Consider the following 17,560-nt stretch of genomic DNA (forward strand, 5'->3'; position numbering starts at 1 on the left):
ACCTGTTGACATCTCACTGATATGCTTGTCAATGTTCACTGAATTAATTTAACAGGAGACTGCAAGTGCTTGTTTTTATGTTGTACAGTGCCACAATCATAAAAAAAAAATGGCTTCTCCCTAACTGCCTGTAAGTGTTGAGGTTGCTCGTCAATAACGCAGCATGTTCAACTTTGCCGATATTTGTAAAGCTGTGTCATGTCAACTGTTCTTTGTATGTTTGTAAAGTAAATAAACAAATCAGACAGTGGTGCTGTTATTTTATTTAAAAACAAAATGATTGTGTCCCATTTTTTAATTTCCATTCATCCTCACCAGTCACACCTTAGTAAACATTTTGATGACATGATTCCATTGAATGCATTCAAGCCACACTTGCAGTCTGAGGGGAAACAGATATGAACAGCTTCATTCAAATAACACACGAGACACAGTGACACACAATTACTGCCTGTACACAACCCGTGGAATTGTTTTCGCATGCACACACAGACACACAAAGTCCTTAAAGGGTCCTTATCTTCATTCCTTAAGACGAATGACTCAAAACACGAACACAGCAGCTGTGTCAAGTCAAAGGGAAGGATGCTGTTGTTGCATCTGAGTGAAGCCCGGGTTCAAAGGTCAGCCGTGGCCTCGCCCACGTGGCTGCTTTTGCCGCCTGGATTTTAAGATGACGTAGCGTCTGTAGCTGGTGTGGTGGTTAGAGAGGAACGGGATGTAAAATGCTCTGAAGATCGGTGAGGACCTAGGATTTGGATGGAGAGGCCATTTTGGAATTAATGTGAGGATTTCAAAAAATACTGTTTTAAGAGAAGTCGGCAGATCCGAGTGGACAACCTGGAAGCGTGGAGAAAAGGCTTATAGGCAATGATGTTCCACTCTTCTTTGTTTGCTGCGTAGCGTGGCTCACGTAGCGTTTCTTCTTCTGTGTCCAGGTCTACCAAGTAGTGGCAGTGCCGGATGTCCACCTAGACGGAGCCAACGTTACTGACCGAGATTTCATTTGGGAGGAGGAAGCACATCTTACATATCTGCTGGGCTCCTCCAGATTTTGGTCATTCATATCATTAGGTATGATCTGCGTGGCTCGAGGGCCCGCAGCGTACGGCTTGGGTAGTTGACCTCTGAACTCACTTTGGATGAAGTGAAGTTGCCAGCTGGAAATTAACAAGAGGAATATTTATGAAATGTTTGTACTCAAAGAATCAAACTTTGCTCTCTTTTTGTTTACTTCCAGTTCCGATTATTTTGGCGAGCTGTCAAGGTAGAAAGGTCAGAATTATCTCTTCTGGAACTGAACTGTGAGTTCATGACACAATCGGGATATAAACTGGCTAAACTGAAATTCAACATGAAGATAATTGGTCTTGACGTATTGAGATGAACTGTTGGAATCGTGATTACTGACTTGTGAGGAAGAAGGAAGCTACTCGGGAAGCGGTACCACTCCTTGCCCACACAAACGCTGACCGGTCTGCCTTCAGGGACCGAGTGCAGGCTCGTGTCCCTGGCGATGCGTAGGAACTCGGGGTATAGGTCCAGGGGGGCGTGGTAGCCTGTCGAGAATGGGAAAAAAAGTCAACAATGAGACCCAAGGAACTGCATCCATACACATGAACACACGGCGTACCTCGGAAGAGAGCGACGGAGCGAGAGAGTGACACCGCAGCAAAAACCACCACAGCACTAAGCGCCAGCCAATTGGAGGAGACCGTGTAGTGCTCCAGACGGTAGCGCTGAAACAGGAAGTGGTAGCATTTCTGCAGAGAGAAGAATGAACACAAAAATTGATCATCATCATTTGCAGACATGAGAACGGAAGCGCACCTGTAGAGATGAGAGGGCCACAGCGCCGCTGAGGCAGATGAGGGGGTAGATGGGAAAGAGAAAGCGTTCTTCTTTGTGAGGCCGAGTGAAGAAAACCAACATCCACAGATACATGGGTGACAAGGTCAGCCAGTAGGGACGGCCCAGGTTCTGCACTGCAAGAAAGACACGAGGCACACAAACCAAGATGATTTCCAAACCTACTCACACACTCGCTCGCTCACTCACCATTGAATTTGTGCAGAAGCGTCTCCATGATAGCAGTGAGTGGCAAGGAAAAAAGTGCCAGAATAAAAACCAGGTTGAAGTTTAGGGCCCCGTTCACAAAGTAGAAGTACCAAGGCTCCGTACCTGGGAATAAAATATGTTCAACATTGCAACTTGAAGGAAATCAGTTTGATTATGGCGCCATCTGTAGTCCAAAGAAGGCATTACAGATTCAAAATTTTCCTTTTGTCATAAAATAGAAAAAATAATCCGTACATACAAAAGCTGTGTGTGTTAATTACCATACAAATCAGGTCCATGTGGTGTGAAGACATTATACAGTAGAATATTAAGAGGGGCCACCACCAGTTTTCCATAAAAGTAAGAGTCCACTGCCACCAAGGGACCCTGAAAAAAAATCATGATAAAGGTTAACTGAAATAATTTACACTCAGCTCAAAATCTTTTTTTTTTTTTTTTTTTACCAGGAGTAACAGCAGAGCAACAGCAGAGCACATAATAAAATTCTTCCACTGCTTCTTCATTACAAGCAAGTCAAATGCAATTGGCACCCTGCAGAGTGAACACACCAAAATGGTAAATAAAAAAAATAATTTACAGGTGATCAGTAGGCATTCATTTGTTGACAGTACCCAATCAGAGCAGAGAAAGGCCAGCCAACGATGGCGCCGGCAGCTACGCCCGCGATAGCTAACGGCGTGGAGTCTTGGAACCATCCCGTCATGGCGACCAGCGTGGTGTACATGCAGAAAGAGGATGGGAGGAATGCTGCGGAAGGGAACACAACAAAAATGAGATATCATGACACCGATAACACACACACAAAAAATATATTTTAACAACCTGCAGATGAGCTGAACATTCCGGTGCTCAGGACGAGAAAAGCCAGCATCAGTCGTCCCACGTGCAAACCGAATTTCTTACAAACAGCCCTAGAAACAAAAAGTTATAATTAACTGTTGATAAATTACTCCCAAAAAAATGAAAACAGCAAACTCACTTGTAGAAATAGAGCTCGCAGACACAGCAGCAGAATGCGAGGACACATCGCACAAAGTAGAAGACCAACACCTGATAAAACACAAACGTCAATAGCAAAGCTCCTATGCACGTGTTGTGATGTCACACTTGCCTTGCTTGTCTGAAGGACATGGGCGTGCAAACAGGCCGGCAAAGCGTGAAGCCATAAATAAGCGTAGGACCTGATGGCATACAATGGCGAGTATTCCCACGTTTGCATCCCTGTGCCATAAAGCAGGTAGTGCATCTGTCAGAAAAGAGTCATCACAGCTATTACAAACAAATAAGTATTTTTAAATACCAGGAAGTCAATTTTTTTCACCATATGTGAGCTTTTGTTTTTTTTGTACTCACAGGCTCCCAATAGTTGAAGGTCTCATCGCAGTCGGAGATGTTGCTCAGCAATGCTGCGCAGAAGCGTGCCGACAGGAGACATTTAAACGCAGTCGAGCCTTCCGGGGCCCATACCTGCCCACCACGACTTATTGCCCTATAAAATGAACAAATGAGTTGTTAAAATAACTTAAATGTACTTTATTATCCATCCTTTCATTCATTTTTCAGTAGCTCTGTGAGCTGCTGCTGATCCCATCTGACATCTGAACCAGAGATGGGACCAAGTCACACATGTTCAAGTCAAGTCAGTCTCAAGTCTTAACCATAAAGTCTCAAGTAAGTACCAAGTCATTTTTTTCTTGGTCAAGTCAAGTCAAGTCAAGTCAAGTCCTTAAATAGGTCAAGTCAAGTCAAGTCCTTAAATAGGTCAAGTCAAGTCCAAGTCAAGTCACCTTATTATTGCAATTTTACCCGCAGAATCTGATCTTAGTAACGTGAAAAGACAACATATAAGTAACTTTAAGATAGTTTACAACAGCACAGAAGATCAAATTCACGATTCTGCACTCACTTTTTTGCAACCTTGCAATCCTTCATGCGACTGTTTTGCAAAATGCGACAAGGGACTTTACACCCTACCAGGAAACAAACACGAACCGAAGGTGGTTCGAAAAGAGGAAAATAAAGCAAATCTCTGAGAAGGGTAAATAATAAAGAGCTAATAGACAATTAAATATGTCAAGGTAAGCATTGATCTGCTCAAGCATTTCTCACATCATCAGATTGCTTCGTGCAGATCGCTTTGAAGCGTCACCCGAGAATGACACGTCACCAAAATATGATACTAAAAGAATTTAAAATTGATGATTAATAATACATATGCACGGTAAAATCACGTCTTTATGTTGAAAGAATGTTGAATGATGCACTAGAGGACAATGACGAATGAATGAAGCTGACGCGTCAACAACGCAATTGTTTCGAAAGCGGAAACGATTCAGAAAATATAATGGGAATTATAGTTAATAAGCATTGCTCGTTAAGGTTAATAACTGTTGTCATGCAATCGGCAAGAAATAGCTAGCACGCCAGCTTCTTGCCTCCCCTGCACGAGCTGTCAGTCAACCCGGGGATGGACATGACAACATGCGTGTACTTTCTCTCATCCCCACTTCGTACGTACTCTTGCCCAGTGTCTGTAACTTTACTATCTTCGCTCCTTTTCTCCTCTTTCGGCGTACGAGCCTCTGCAGAGACGTTGACGTGGTTCGGATCTTGTTTGCTGCCTCGTCGGCTTCGCTGACGGAGCGCCTTGGCCGCCATGTTTAAAACGCTCCTCCGAGTCCCTTCGTTCATTTCCGTCATTTCTCGCCGAGCCTGTTCCGAGTTGCCGTTCGTTTATTTCCGTCAATTGAGGACAAATTTATTCCGATTCGCCTTTCGTTAATTTATTTTAATGATAATGCACTTTTTTGAAATAGTAAGGTGAGGTCAAAGACAACAAAAAGTAGTTTCAGAAATAAAACACGCAAATATTTCATTTATTGTAAACATGACTATATACTGTACTGCATTTTACATAATGCATCGAATTGTGTACATTTGCATTATCACGTGGAGCAATTTACAATTTTTGGATGTAACATAAGATTTTATTGTTTAATACACAGTATGAGCCTCTTTGTTTTCTTGGATATATTGCACAATGCATCAATGTATCTTAATTTTGGCTCAAAGTCTCTTGCTGAGCATACAACTCAAACATTAAATAACACTAATTAATAAATATAGGAAACACTGGCACATTCTCTTATTTCCATTCCCTCTATAAAATAGCTTTAGAGCAGAGATTTCCAACCACTCTCACATAACATTTGCTTATATTAATATTCTAATATGCAGGTAGTTGCAATTCTCAAAATAAATCACATTTAGCAGTCAACCTTACGAGCTGCTACCTAATTGTAACTTCCAAGCATGAGGACAGCAATGCCTCCAAGCGTTTATGGAATTGGATGGCTTGTGTGTGTGACAATGCATTTGTATGTGAGTGGTAAACCAGCCTGTAGCAGTAGCTGGTCTGGCTCAGATCCGGATGTGAGAATTTATCAATGAGTTTAACATGCTCCACAGTCCCGCAGGAGGCTTCACGGACCAGCCCGTAGAATTTCTTCTCCTTCCACGCCATCTCTGTCCAGAAACTGATGTCAAAGCTGAAGATCTCAGGGTACAGGGAATATGCGGTGAAAGGTGTCCCAGGGGTTGGTCTTACGGCAAACTGCTGTGAGAAGCGCGGGTCATGTGACCAGAGTAGCCTCCAGTCCGGGAATGAGAACATGAGCACGGCAAGGAGGTCCAGATTTAAAGAAACGGTCACACTGACGCCACTGGTGTTATTTGTGAGTACTTTACCGATTAAACCCATTGGCTGTGCAACCAGATGCAGACCTTCCTGCTTGGTCACCAAGGAGACACCATAGGGCGCTAGCAGCGTTCCAAAAGTCTGCTCAAGAACTTTTACAGGCTCGTACTTTTTAGGGAGAACACCAGTAAAGAGCAGCTCGTGGAAAACAGGCAGAGCCCAGTGTTTGACCGGAACATTTTGGAACACCAGACCACTGACACCAACCAGTGAGCTTGCCACACCATGATCCAAATGAATTCCTTTAAGATCTTTTTTTTCCATTTCTGTCTCAACACCGGTCCACTCTTCTGTCTTAGCGGCTTCCATCAGGGGGCGTAACGAGGGCCGTAACATATAAACAGCAGTTTCCCCTTCAAGGTCAACATCAGGAGAGCACAATGACCTTATTCCATCCACTCCCTTACCCTCCGACTCACGTGCAGATGTACAAGCCTCACAATCCAGCTCTTTCTGACAAGTGTGAATCCAGTAGAACAATGTGTGGTCCATATCAGGGCAACCTAAATGCAACTGTTTGGCTGTGATGAGCAGGGGAAGGGTCTCCGTCATCATGGAGACTGACCATTTTTCCTGAAACCTTTCCAGAAGAAAATCCTGCACCAATTTGACAGGATGGACAGAATCTGAAGTGAGAAAGCCCCTAAAAGAAGGAGAAAGGCAGTCAGACAGACCGTTTATATTCATTTATATTAATTTATATTACCGAGATATGTAATCGCTGAGTTCGGACGGGATGTTGTACTGGATTTTTTCTCCTTCCACAAACTCCTCCATTTTAAACACCTGAGGACAGCTGTAGGGAGCGCTACGAGTAAACACATGGAGCATAGCATTCTCCAAATGGAAGCCTTTATCCTGACTCCTGCGGAAAAGCATATGATATTAAAATAACTTCCAATCCCACAATAAATGAAAAGGCTATTTAAACACTCACCTTTGTATCTTACCTGTATCCGGTGCATTTGTAGAACTGGTATTTGTCACTTTCGAAAGGGCGGACATCACTGAGGATGAGGTGTGCTTCTGCTGCCATGGCAACCACCTGCCAGCTGTTATGTCGCTCTCTCCTCGGCTGGTCGGCTGGCGTCCCGCCTTGTCCGTTGCAGAGGGAAACGTGAACCTCCCCGTCTTCGGCTAACACCTGAATGCAACTATGGGTGCGGAAAAATAAAACCACAAAATTAAGAATAGTTCAAATAAAGCTCAGATGTTCTAGTAGTCTTTTCCTGACATGTCAGCATGTCAGCTACAATAAAAGTTTATGTAAACTATGCAATTTCACCTGAGAAAGAAGTCTTTGAGAAGTTGTCTGTTCTTTTTAACTCCGCTCTTTCTCCCGCAGTGTGGAAAGTTAAAAACGACACGGTCAAATAAATGCCCTTGCAGGGATGCACATTCCCCAAGCTTTGTGCTGTCTACCTCGAAAAGCACCGTTCCACCTGCAAAAAGACATAACAAAATATGCATTAAAAATGCAGTGCGGTAATTTTTACAACAATCCAAAAATCCTCACCGGAGTCCTTGATGATCTGCATGTTATTGAGTGCACCTTCCTGCCGCAGTGCCTCCTCCTGCGGTTGCAGACAAGTGGCTGTGACGCTCATCTCCGATGGAAAGCAGCACAAAGCAGCGGAAAATGAAAAGTTCCCTTCTCCCACCAGCAATATTGACAGTGAACGAGACATATCAGCCAGTGGATCACAGAGCGAGAATCGAATTGACAGGTTTCTAAAAAGTATGACCCCTTCTTGTTGCAAAAGATCCCCTTCTTGTTTTTAAACAGACTTATTAACATGCATTTTGTTTTGATGATTAAAACGAGTTTTCCCGGCTTGTAGCTCAAACCGTCTGACCTTCTCGTGATTTACGGACGGTACCGATCAGGACGCAAAAGCTCAAGATTAATCTCGCTTACATGCAGCCTGCGTGGGTATAAAGTGTTTCAACTATAGTAGTCCGACTATAAACAAAACTGTTGACAGTAATTTCCCAAATGTGCATAAGTGTAAAATAATGAAACACATTTACATAATTTATTTAAAGCATGTGGGTTGTAATCTAATTAAATGATAATTATTATTTTGAAAACCAAGTCCACCGGGGAACGGACCTGTGGTCATGTTTCTTGGGGAGATGTTATCTAATGACACACAACAGTCAAAAGATCAGTTCCCTCATTTTTTTCGAGCGACCCTTCTTAACAACTTGGTAGTGTTTCAAATGTATCGCGCCCACTTTCTTCCAAGAATTTAAGGTATTTTAATCCGGGTTGAAGACGAGAGCGTAACAGATAAAAAATATTTTGGCGTCCGCTTTTACAAGATGCTAAGGTCATGTAAGCTAACGGTACTAATTGATGCACCTGAGTACATCTTTCCCCGAATGCCGTGGGAAAACGTTTTAAAATTAAATTTCTACTGCAATTTTAATTCATCTTCATTGTTATTATTATTTTTATTTAGCATACTACAGTCATGTTCCTCTGTACATTTACCAGCCACAACATTAGATACACCTGCTCTTTATATGTAATGCTTCAAAGGAGCACTTTTGATTAAGCTATTGTTTGTTGCTTTTAAAAGAAAAGTGAGATTTTAAATATATACATATATAATTATTGTTATGTAAAAAGTGTTTTTCATTCCTTCCAGGAAGCATTGCAGCCCCATGGGCAGTGTTCTGGCTTTGTCTTCCGGTCCGGGCCACCCGAACTGGCCTTTTTCTACGGACCCCCCTCCTTTTCGCTGGGACGCACATCCTGCTCACTGGTACAGCCCGCCACGTTGGGAGAAGAGAGATGGACGACTACCGAACCCAGGCAGCTTTCATTCCCTACACAGGAGTTGCAAAGGTAGGTTCACCTTTAATACAATTTCAACTTCCAAAAATCTCTGATTGACATCTAACGACCTGTGTCAGGCATTTGATATGAGTTTAAGTTACCGATGGTGGCAAAAAAGTACTAATAATACTAATAAAAGTCAAATGACCCAATTGTGATTGAATGATTTTATCCCTTATGAGCAATTTTCCTCTTCTCCTCTTCCCAGATGTGTTTCCTCAACAGATCGAGGGTATCAAGATGATTGTCAATAAAACTGTGAGCAGCTTCTTCAAGGTGATGCCCGTCACATATATTAAGCCTATATTGTGACTGTGAGATAAAATATAACTTTTTAATACATGTCACGCTTGTGTTCAGGTCAGTCATACTCTCCACCTCAGTGCCGTCACTCCTTCGTACTATCGATTCCATGTGGAGCATCTGCAATCGGACGACTACAGCAAAGATAAAGTAAAGCATAAATCCCGATTGTGGTACGTTCACAGACGTTGCATATTGATCCCTCGTCTACCTCCAGGATGCCCCCGCATTAATTGGTGAGATGGATTCCTCAGGCAGTCTGAACGCTCATGCTTTGTTGCATCTCACTGAGCGTGTACGAGCCAGATCGGTATTCCAGGTAAAAAAACAACAACAACAAATAAAACACTCCTGTGAAGTCAAATCTGCTCTGCCTTAAGTGATCCACACTTTCATTGTGCTTCAGACACAACAGTCCCAGTTTGTAACGTGGCAGTTTGAAACCGAGTACAGAGGGAGTGACTTCACTGCTGCTGTGACGGTGGCTAATCCAGACGTGCTTCGAGAATCAGGTGAGACCAGATACTTAGTTACTTTAACCAGGACAATAATGGGATCCAACAACAATGCATCATAGTTGCACATTTAACAGTGACACCACATCTGCTGTCGTTGTTTCTCAGTTGTTAAAAATCGACATTGTTTCTGTGTATGTCTTTTTTTTTTTCTCTTTCAGTTATCCTAGTGGCTCACTTTCTGCAGAGTGTGTCCGCTGGTCTGGTGTTAGGAGGCGAGATGGTCTACCACAGAGGCAGAGCAGAAGAGGGTGGAATCCTCACACTGGCTGGGCAGTATTCAAGTGGGAATTCCTTGTGATTTAAGTAAATGTAGCCGGGAATTGGAGTCATCTTTCGGTGGATGTAACAGCAACCTGTTTTTTGTCCAGGACCAAACTGGGTGGCAACACTAAATGCCGGTAAAGGAGGTGCCCACGCTAGCTACTATCATAGAGCGAACAAGCAGGTGCTGGAGCTAACAGGACTTAAAATTTAATAAATGTCATACTAATGCATGCATGTGATTGTGGGCTCACTAGATCCAAGTTGGGGTGGAATTCGAAGCCAGTACAAGGACTCAGGAGACCACAACCTCATTTGGGTACCAGATGGAACTACCAGAGGCCAACATGGTCTTTCGAGGTTTGCATTTGAATTGAACCTTTTTGTTGTTTTTGATTTTAAGATCAAAATTGAAGGTACCTTTTGTGTCGCGTGCTCGCAGGTATGATTAACAGTCGCTGCATCATTGGAGGCGTGCTGGAGAAACGCCTGAGCCCGCTCCCTGCCACCCTGATCATGGGTGCCTTTGTAAACCACCGCGGGGACAAGCTGCAAGTAGGTCTTGGTGTCAATGTGGGACAGTAGTCTACTTTTTTTTTATCATTGCTGACCTTGACAACTGACAAAACAGAATGCTGCCTCCATGAATCCATCCTAAAAAAAAAAAAAAACTTGAAGGTGAGTCAGTTCCAGGAAATCCCACAGTATGGGGCCTCGAAGAATTCCTGAAATCAGTGCATCATCTCAATGCAATCTACCTCTGAAAATAAAGGGGGATTATTTTTTTTATTTATTTATTTATTTATTTATTTATTTATTTATTTATTTATTTATTTATTTATTTATTTATTTGGGCGCCATCCCATTAAGCAGATAATAACTTTATGAGTGGCGCAACAAGAGTTATGAGGGATCTACTAGTACGGACATTTTGTTATAACTTGTAAAAATGAAAACAATGTTATTTTAAGATTTTCAGTGGAGTGTTTGCCATTTTACTCGCAAAGTAGAATAAAATCATTGTCATTTAATTCTATAACATGCAGATTATAAATCAGTTTTGGTTTGGTAATAACCAAGTTAGATTTTAATACAACCAAAAATGATGGTTTGGATTGGACAGATTGACCCCAAAAAATTGTTCAGTGGAGTGTAAAAGTCTACAAAAGGTGCTATTACGTACTGCCCAAAAGGACCAAGTAATGAATTGGATGGAAGGTATGCACAATACTGCTCTCTGTATCATGCAAAATGCACTATTGCACGTTCTAGTCATCATTAATATATTAATTGTGTTATGTTATTTAAGAAGAGGGGATGTGGAAGGGAGTGCATTTTTTTAACTTAATTTATTATTAAACTATGTTATTTCTATTATACCATTGTTTGTCTCTTCCTATCTGTCGTTCAAGCAAAGCAAACTACATCTAAAATACAAGAGAAAAGCAATAAAAATGGAAAGTATTACTTTACTGTACATCCATAAATACATATATATATAAATTTACATATACACTTGCTTGTTATGTAACAAAATTGTTAGTTTGATGCTGTTTTCTCTCTCCATGCATGTTATTTGTCTTTGAAAAGAGACGCAAAGAATCCTTTTCCTACTTCGCCTTTCAATTTCAAAGACTTGCTTCGTTGGAGTCCTCCTGTGCTCTCTCGCTCAACCATTTTTAGTCTGTCCTCCTCCTTCTGCAGCACCTGCTGATTTATTACCAACCGCATATCCTCCTGCAAGAAAAATTGCGGGGGGGGGATTATATTTATAACGGTACATTTAATTTTCTTTGCAGTCTAATGAGATTGAAAGTTGTTTGAAATGTCTTTGACACAAATAGAAGGTTGCTGAGTGAGTGCATGTCAGAGTCTATTTCAGACATACCTGCCAAGCATCCAGCTCTTGGGACAGCGCCACCTTGTGTTGGATGGTGTTGAGAAGCTGATGGGTCAGTAAGTCTTTCTCCTGTCGCACCATGGCCAACTCGCTCTCTAACGAACTGGACAGTGGTGAGTTAATTAGCATCTATGAACATACCACATTACAGCTATTTTTTTTTTTTTTTTTTTTTTTTGGTGTGTAGCTTTACCTGTAATTCGGCGCATCCGGACTGCCTCGAAATGGTTTGATTTCCTCCCTCAGTGATTCCAGTTCTTCTTGTTGGGATTGCAACTGAGAAGTTGTACACATAGTGATGAGTCACAGGAGATACTGCAAAAACTTCCTCATGAAAATGGCCTTTATCTAATCTTGGTGGTCATTTGCTTATGTGAATCTAACAAAGAACCATTTTGGCTGTAGCACAACTGTAGATTTACATACCGCACTTTTATATGGCGTGGTTGTGTACGATGTCCGTATGATAGTATGATTAAAGTTACATCTTGTGTTCAATGAGTGGGAAATGATCCTCTATGTGAACCACTACACTATCAATGGCAAACAGAAAATCTCTGGTGTTTAAAAACGCCATAGGATATTTGAACACAACCGGTGGAGCAACACTTATAGATGAAAAAATCACTGTTAGTGCATCTTACTATTTTTCCTTTGTGCATGCATGACTGTAGTATTATACTGCCTCCTGGTGGCCAAATTGGCCACACCAGAAGGAGCGTTGGAATGCAGTATTAATTGTTTAATTCTTTACATTCTATTTAATTAATAACTCTGTTTTTGGTGTTTTGTCGTACGTGTGTACCGAGGGTTGCTACAGACCTCCGCTTTTAGTGCTGCTATCTCGTCATCTCTCGCTTGCAGTGCCACCGAGTGGGCAAGGAGGGCGTCTTTGGCCTGCAGAGTGAGGTCGGTGGGGACGGACATATCAGACATACATGTGAGCCAAATTATTTTCTAAAATTATTTTCTAAAATCAACAAAAGCAAGGAGTCAAAGTCATTAGTTGTTAGTACGCCCAAAAAGTAGCAGCGGTATCTCTGTGTGTGTGTGTGTGTGTGTGAGTGCTCTGTTATGTACCTGGGATTGCTGAATTTCACTAAGCAGTGACAAAGGTCGTGTGTGTGTAATGTCCAGGATGCTCTCTTCTCCCAGGCTCAGGGCATTTTGCTGCAGAGAGCGATTCATGGTACGCAACTCAAACACCACCCCTTGTTCCTGCTCTAGCTACACAAACACACACAGATACACTCAAGGGTCTAACACTGCAATCACTGTGTTAGTTGCTTGTTAGTGAGAAGTTGATTGCTTCCTGTTAGTGTCGTCGTAAAGACCACCCGGTTAGAAGGTTTACCTCTGCTTCTTTTTCTCGCAGCTGCACCTGAAGCTCCGTCACCCTGACCCTGAGGTCGTTGCGCTCGGAGCGGAGCTTGTCGCTGTCTTCCTGGGAGGCCTTCAACTGAGCTTCCATGTGACTCAAGCGCCCTTTCAGAACTCGGCTCTGTTGTAGACAAAGGATGGGCACGCAGGTATTTTTCAAACTGGTCACAGTACCAACTAAAATCACTTTCCTTTAAATTACTGTATTTAAATAGGAGTTCGAACCTTTATTAAATTCATTTCTGCACCCTAAATGCTGGAAAGTATTGCGACACACCTCTTTAATTAAGCTGCTGTTTTATTTTTTTATTTCCTCCTGAATCTTGTGGACAATTGCGTTACCAACTGTGTGGGAACAGTTTAGCTAAGGCAATTTATTGTTCCAGCCTGACACAAAAAGCGAGGATGTCCATAATGAAATGTTTGGAGGAATTTGGTGCAACCAAGCCTCATCAAACATTTTCAGTGTGAACTGCGGAATTTACGAGGCACATCCAAAAGCAACCTCTTCTATTTTCACTTTTGTCAACATCTACGAAAGAGGCCTGTGTGTAACTATGAAAGTGTGTCGGGGTGATATTTATACCTCCGCAAGCGTGTTTTCTAATTGTGTGGAGCTAATATTCCGGCTGAAGGAGGACTCGTCCATCTCCTCTCTCAGGCTACGAATCTCAGTCCTCAAGGAATGTTCCAGCGTGACAGCCTAGAAAAGGTGGCAGAGGGGAAAATTTGGTTCAAAGAATTACGAAACTCCCCGAACCTGTTTGGCTGCATTGTGACTTCTTGGTACTAAGTTTAACACATAACTGCATCATCAAAACACTCGTCGTGTTTTGTGAATCGAAACCTGCTCGATGAGTGATGATGTAAAACGCACCTCTGATAGCTGCTCCACCAGGCGCTGGTTATGGTTAGATAACTGCGTTAGTTGCTCACTTTCATCCCTACGCCGGTCCCGACCCTGAATGTGATGGCGGTCCAGCTCAGAGCGTAAGGCGGCCAAATCTCCGTTCAGCTCGGCCTCTTTCTGTCCAGACGCCAGTTCGTTCATCTCCAGCTTCCTTTGCAGGACATGCTTCTCCTGTTGTATTGTCTGAGACATTCAAACACAACAGGAAGTGTGAACTCCATTTTTTACAAATTGTTTTGACAACACAGTATTTAAATTTGAAATAAATACACTAGTTGAAAAAAATACAGTTTTACAAATTGATATTATTACCTCACAAAAAAATATTTTTCAAATCATTTATCTCATTAAGTAATTGGTTAATTGGTAGAGTAAAAAATCCCAATTGTTAATGTTAGGTATGAATTTTCAAATTCAACATCTGCAAAAGTTAATAATTTAAAATAAAAAGTGCATTATTTCTTGATTTAAAAGAAATGTAGGTGGTTAAATGATATCTACCAAATGAGCTGACACAAATTTGGGTATTTAAAAGTCAAATTCAGTTTCAAATTTCATTCCTCAAAATTGTAGTCAAAGTCCAGAGCTCACTTTGAGTTTGCATTTATACTTCGTGATGTTAGATATTTTGTAAGAAATTTATCATGGAGAAAAAAAAATCATTATTTTCATATGTACGTATTTATGAACTCTGTGGTACATCCTTCTAACACAACTTGTTATTATGTCACAGACAATCAGTGGCATGTTATTAAGAGGGCGGATGGAAACTGTCATAGTTCCTTGTCATGTTTTCCTCACTGTATTCTTAGTTATGATTGTTTTCGCTGGGTTCAAATGAAATACACTTACCTCCACCTCCCTTTGCTTCTCCTCCAGAGCAGCAGCCAGTTCCTCATTCTTCTCCAACAGAGCCTGTCCCAGCTCAGCTGCCAAAATAAGGTCCGTCTCTATATTGCCACCGCTATCGATGCTCCTGTGATCAGGCGTGGATGTGGGCAGGGCGAAGGAAAGTGAGATGGAAGAAGAAGAGGAGAGCGGGAAAAAGGAGTCCTCCAGGCTAGGGGGAGGGAGACTACTCTTCCTGGGGCTGAACATGATCTTGGCGTTCCAGGGGTCACTTGGAGAACATCATAAATCTGACCGGTATGTTGACGAACCCTCTGGAAATTGTTGTTTGTAATCCAATTAATTGCAGTGTGTAGGTCTTCACCGTGCTCCAGATGATCCTGATATTATTCACCTTTCCGGTCCTGTGCAGGACAAGATAATAAAACCAACGGTAAATACAGGTCAGACGATATTTATGAGGGTTCCCTGTGGCTGTTTTCTAGTAATCTAATCTCAAATACTCTTTTGTCTGGGAGTCTCTTTTGTTAAGTTCTGACCGAAATACCACATCTACTATATTCATTGTTTGGATCCACTCCCTGAATTCCATGTTTAAGGGCCTTCAGTGTTTCTTCCCAACATGTCACTCAGTAAAGTGTTAGTTTTGTGATTGAGAAGTCTTCTTAACATTGTCTTTTGAAAATATAGTTTCTGACAACGTAAGATAAATTCTAGTCACAACTTTAGGTACCGTATCCATGAGGGGTTTCTAATATTTTGCCTCTCACGTGTAGTAATGACACGCAAGCAAAACATTAAATAGCACCCTTCTATACAAAATGATTTATATGCTAAATTATAAATTTTTTGAACTGCTTATCCTCTTGAGGGTCGCGGGATTCTGAATTATACAACAGGCAAAATAATAAACATTGTTTTTTACAGGTCATTCAAACCTGAGATTGAAATGGGAAGAATTGTCACAAGACCTTTTGAAATTAACTGAACACATACCTGACCTTTTTATCCTCAAGGATTTCTACGTACCATTGTGCCATATTTAATGTTAAAATGTTATTTCAACATCAGCCTGGAAAAAAAAGTCAGCCTTACCTGAACGTCCCCACAAGCTTGTCACGCCAAAGAGTAATAGTCTTCCTGTTCGGCGAGTGTTTGTTCAGGAGAGGCTCAGCTGGTTCCCTTGGCAGTGCAGGAAACTGTATGTAAATACAGGTAGAGGCTCCACCTCTTTGAGTTTTGCTCTGAAAGGGAGAGGCTGGAAGTACGAGGGGAAAAAAAAAAGCAGCAAAAGATGCTCTGACATCTAGCGGCTGAACAAGGAAGGAAGGAACCCAGCGATGGCCTCAGAGCACACTCTAGTGTGAATTCACTGGGCAAAGTTGGCATGGAAAAAAAGGGCGGGAGGGAGGTGGAGGTCAGAAAACAAGTATGGGTTTGTCCAATTTGCACGCTTCCATCCACAACACCCCTCCTCCTCATCCCTCCGTCCTGTTTACCTAGCTACTTGAAAGCTTTCAAAGGACTCCTGTGTTAGGTGGTAAGCAAGGGGGATGAGGTGTGGGAGCGAGCACAAATAAGTACAAATAGCAAGCACCATCACAACATCTCCTACCAAAGCTGAAGATCAGAAGAAGAGCCTAGTGGGTGCAGACATGCTTTGCAAAATCTTTCTCTTCCTCTCATTTTGGTTTTTGTTGCCAAACTCTGATGCAGGAAGACAGATGCCGAAACTTTCAGCTCGAAAACGCTGCGCTGACTCGGAATGTAGCTGTAAGTACCCGTGACTTTATAATAACGCTGTTAAGAGACTGATCTTATTTCCTCCCCTATTTCTGCACAGATGCTATCCTGATAGCTCGTGCTATTCAGGACTATAACCCCGCAGACTGCAGGTTCATCTCCATCAGACAGGGGCAGCTTGTTTACGTCTACGCCATGCTACAGGACACTGGGAACCTTTTCTGGGCAGGCAGTGTGAGTAAAAGCAAAAAAGTGGAAGAGAACCAAACCTGTGGTTGTTTATATTTACAAACAAATGTTATCTATGGACACTGCCAGGTTCAGGATTCCTATTATGGAGGACAGGAGGCTCGTATTGGTCACTTTCCCAGCACTGTGGTGGAGGAGGTTCAAGCTCTTGAGCCAGCCAACACAGAAGTCAAGACGACTGTGGGTGAACACACACTCAATGCACACAGTACTCCAACTAACGAACCATGACGCTCCTCATTTTTGCACTTTTTCATTTTGTTTTCAGAAATGGGACTTTTACTGTAACTGAAATGGAAGCCATCAAAGAGGTGAATACGTTTGTTTACATGACAAGATTATACAGCAGCCATCATCATTCGGTACACCTGCAGAATCGAAAGAAAAGTTATTGGTGCAATTCGCATTGTTGTGCCTCATATTAAATATAAGCTGTATATTGAAAATAATTTTTTAATATACATTAATGCATTGCAATTGGTAAAAAGGCAAAATAGTGTCAAATATGGGCTCAGTATTTGGCAAACAGTAGACAATGATTGCCTTTCTTATGTAGCACTTTATGGCATGTTATGCAACATCTAAAAAAAAATTCTCATTTCGTATTGTGGGTTAAGTTTTGATGTCCACACTAATAATAATAAACATCACTTTGTCAAATCTACTGTATTTTGTGTCTGTACTTTTGCATCACTGACTTTTATGGATTTTCCTCTCAAAAAATGTAAACTCAGACACATTCATTTTTTTCCCAACATTTATTCTA

General features: G+C 41.8%; 5 protein-coding genes and 1 long non-coding RNA gene across 10 annotated transcripts; 3 read left to right on the top strand and 3 right to left on the bottom strand.

The window, feature by feature from the left end:
* Positions 1-243: 243 nt before the first annotated feature.
* Positions 244-4,795, bottom strand: alg9 (ALG9 alpha-1,2-mannosyltransferase). Of its 2 annotated transcripts, none has more exons than XM_088398142.1 (15): positions 4,598-4,795; positions 3,433-3,568; positions 3,191-3,325; positions 3,059-3,129; positions 2,902-2,990; positions 2,691-2,826; positions 2,523-2,610; positions 2,340-2,445; positions 2,059-2,181; positions 1,831-1,985; positions 1,634-1,763; positions 1,412-1,559; positions 1,031-1,160; positions 841-971; positions 244-748 (listed from the first exon to the last, which is right to left on the bottom strand). In XM_088398142.1, the coding sequence occupies exons 1-15, from the start codon at positions 4,777-4,779 to the stop codon at positions 625-627; spliced, it is 1,884 nt and encodes a 627-aa protein (XP_088254268.1). In that variant the 5' UTR covers positions 4,780-4,795; the 3' UTR covers positions 244-624. The 2 variants fall into 2 exon arrangements, with proteins under 2 accessions (XP_088254268.1, XP_088254269.1); XM_088398143.1 differs by lacking the exon at positions 4,598-4,795 and adding an exon at positions 3,986-4,210.
* LOC148386335 (uncharacterized) lies at positions 4,336-6,772 on the top strand. 2 transcript variants are annotated; one of them, XR_015862991.1, is made up of 2 exons: positions 4,336-4,589; positions 5,548-6,772. It is a non-coding gene; the product is annotated as an uncharacterized LOC148386335 (long non-coding RNA). The 2 variants fall into 2 exon arrangements; XR_015862990.1 differs by having other exon boundaries at positions 4,336-4,562.
* fdxacb1 (ferredoxin-fold anticodon binding domain containing 1) lies at positions 4,935-7,765 on the bottom strand. The gene is made up of 5 exons (XM_088398144.1): positions 7,353-7,765; positions 7,122-7,278; positions 6,787-6,990; positions 6,543-6,701; positions 4,935-6,479 (listed from the first exon to the last, which is right to left on the bottom strand). Exons 1-5 carry the CDS (start codon positions 7,522-7,524, stop codon positions 5,369-5,371), a joined length of 1,803 nt encoding a protein of 600 aa, XP_088254270.1. The 5' UTR covers positions 7,525-7,765; the 3' UTR covers positions 4,935-5,368.
* Positions 7,766-7,944: 179 nt separating this feature from the next.
* Positions 7,945-11,142, top strand: LOC148386337 (mitochondrial import receptor subunit TOM40B). Of its 2 annotated transcripts, XM_088397811.1 has the most exons (11): positions 7,945-8,093; positions 8,491-8,690; positions 8,890-8,957; positions 9,042-9,134; positions 9,202-9,303; positions 9,391-9,496; positions 9,661-9,783; positions 9,871-9,947; positions 10,021-10,123; positions 10,206-10,318; positions 10,395-11,142. In XM_088397811.1, the coding sequence occupies exons 2-11, from the start codon at positions 8,507-8,509 to the stop codon at positions 10,419-10,421; spliced, it is 996 nt and encodes a 331-aa protein (XP_088253937.1). In that variant the 5' UTR covers positions 7,945-8,093; positions 8,491-8,506; the 3' UTR covers positions 10,422-11,142. The 2 variants fall into 2 exon arrangements, with proteins under 2 accessions (XP_088253937.1, XP_088253936.1); XM_088397810.1 differs by having other exon boundaries at positions 10,206-11,142.
* A 70-nt stretch (positions 11,143-11,212) lies between these two features.
* On the bottom strand, positions 11,213-16,053 carry bicdl2 (BICD family like cargo adaptor 2). Of its 2 annotated transcripts, XM_088397808.1 has the most exons (10): positions 15,898-16,053; positions 14,806-15,206; positions 13,921-14,136; positions 13,630-13,746; positions 13,018-13,164; positions 12,744-12,890; positions 12,486-12,560; positions 11,857-11,939; positions 11,652-11,766; positions 11,213-11,500 (listed from the first exon to the last, which is right to left on the bottom strand). In XM_088397808.1, exons 2-10 carry the CDS (start codon positions 15,049-15,051, stop codon positions 11,336-11,338), a joined length of 1,311 nt encoding a protein of 436 aa, XP_088253934.1. In that variant the 5' UTR covers positions 15,052-15,206; positions 15,898-16,053; the 3' UTR covers positions 11,213-11,335. The 2 variants fall into 2 exon arrangements, with proteins under 2 accessions (XP_088253934.1, XP_088253935.1); XM_088397809.1 differs by lacking the exon at positions 12,744-12,890.
* Positions 14,855-17,458, top strand: mia (MIA SH3 domain containing). Its single transcript, XM_088397813.1, has 4 exons — positions 14,855-16,575; positions 16,646-16,779; positions 16,864-16,974; positions 17,063-17,458. The coding sequence occupies exons 1-4, from the start codon at positions 16,458-16,460 to the stop codon at positions 17,084-17,086; spliced, it is 387 nt and encodes a 128-aa protein (XP_088253939.1). The 5' UTR covers positions 14,855-16,457; the 3' UTR covers positions 17,087-17,458.
* The last annotated feature ends 102 nt before the right edge of the window (positions 17,459-17,560 follow it).

Source organism: Syngnathus floridae, chromosome 15 (assembly GCF_059516105.1).
Source record: "Syngnathus floridae isolate MCC-2025c chromosome 15, RoL_Sflo_1.0, whole genome shotgun sequence".
Classification (NCBI taxonomy): Eukaryota; Metazoa; Chordata; class Actinopteri; order Syngnathiformes; family Syngnathidae; genus Syngnathus; species Syngnathus floridae.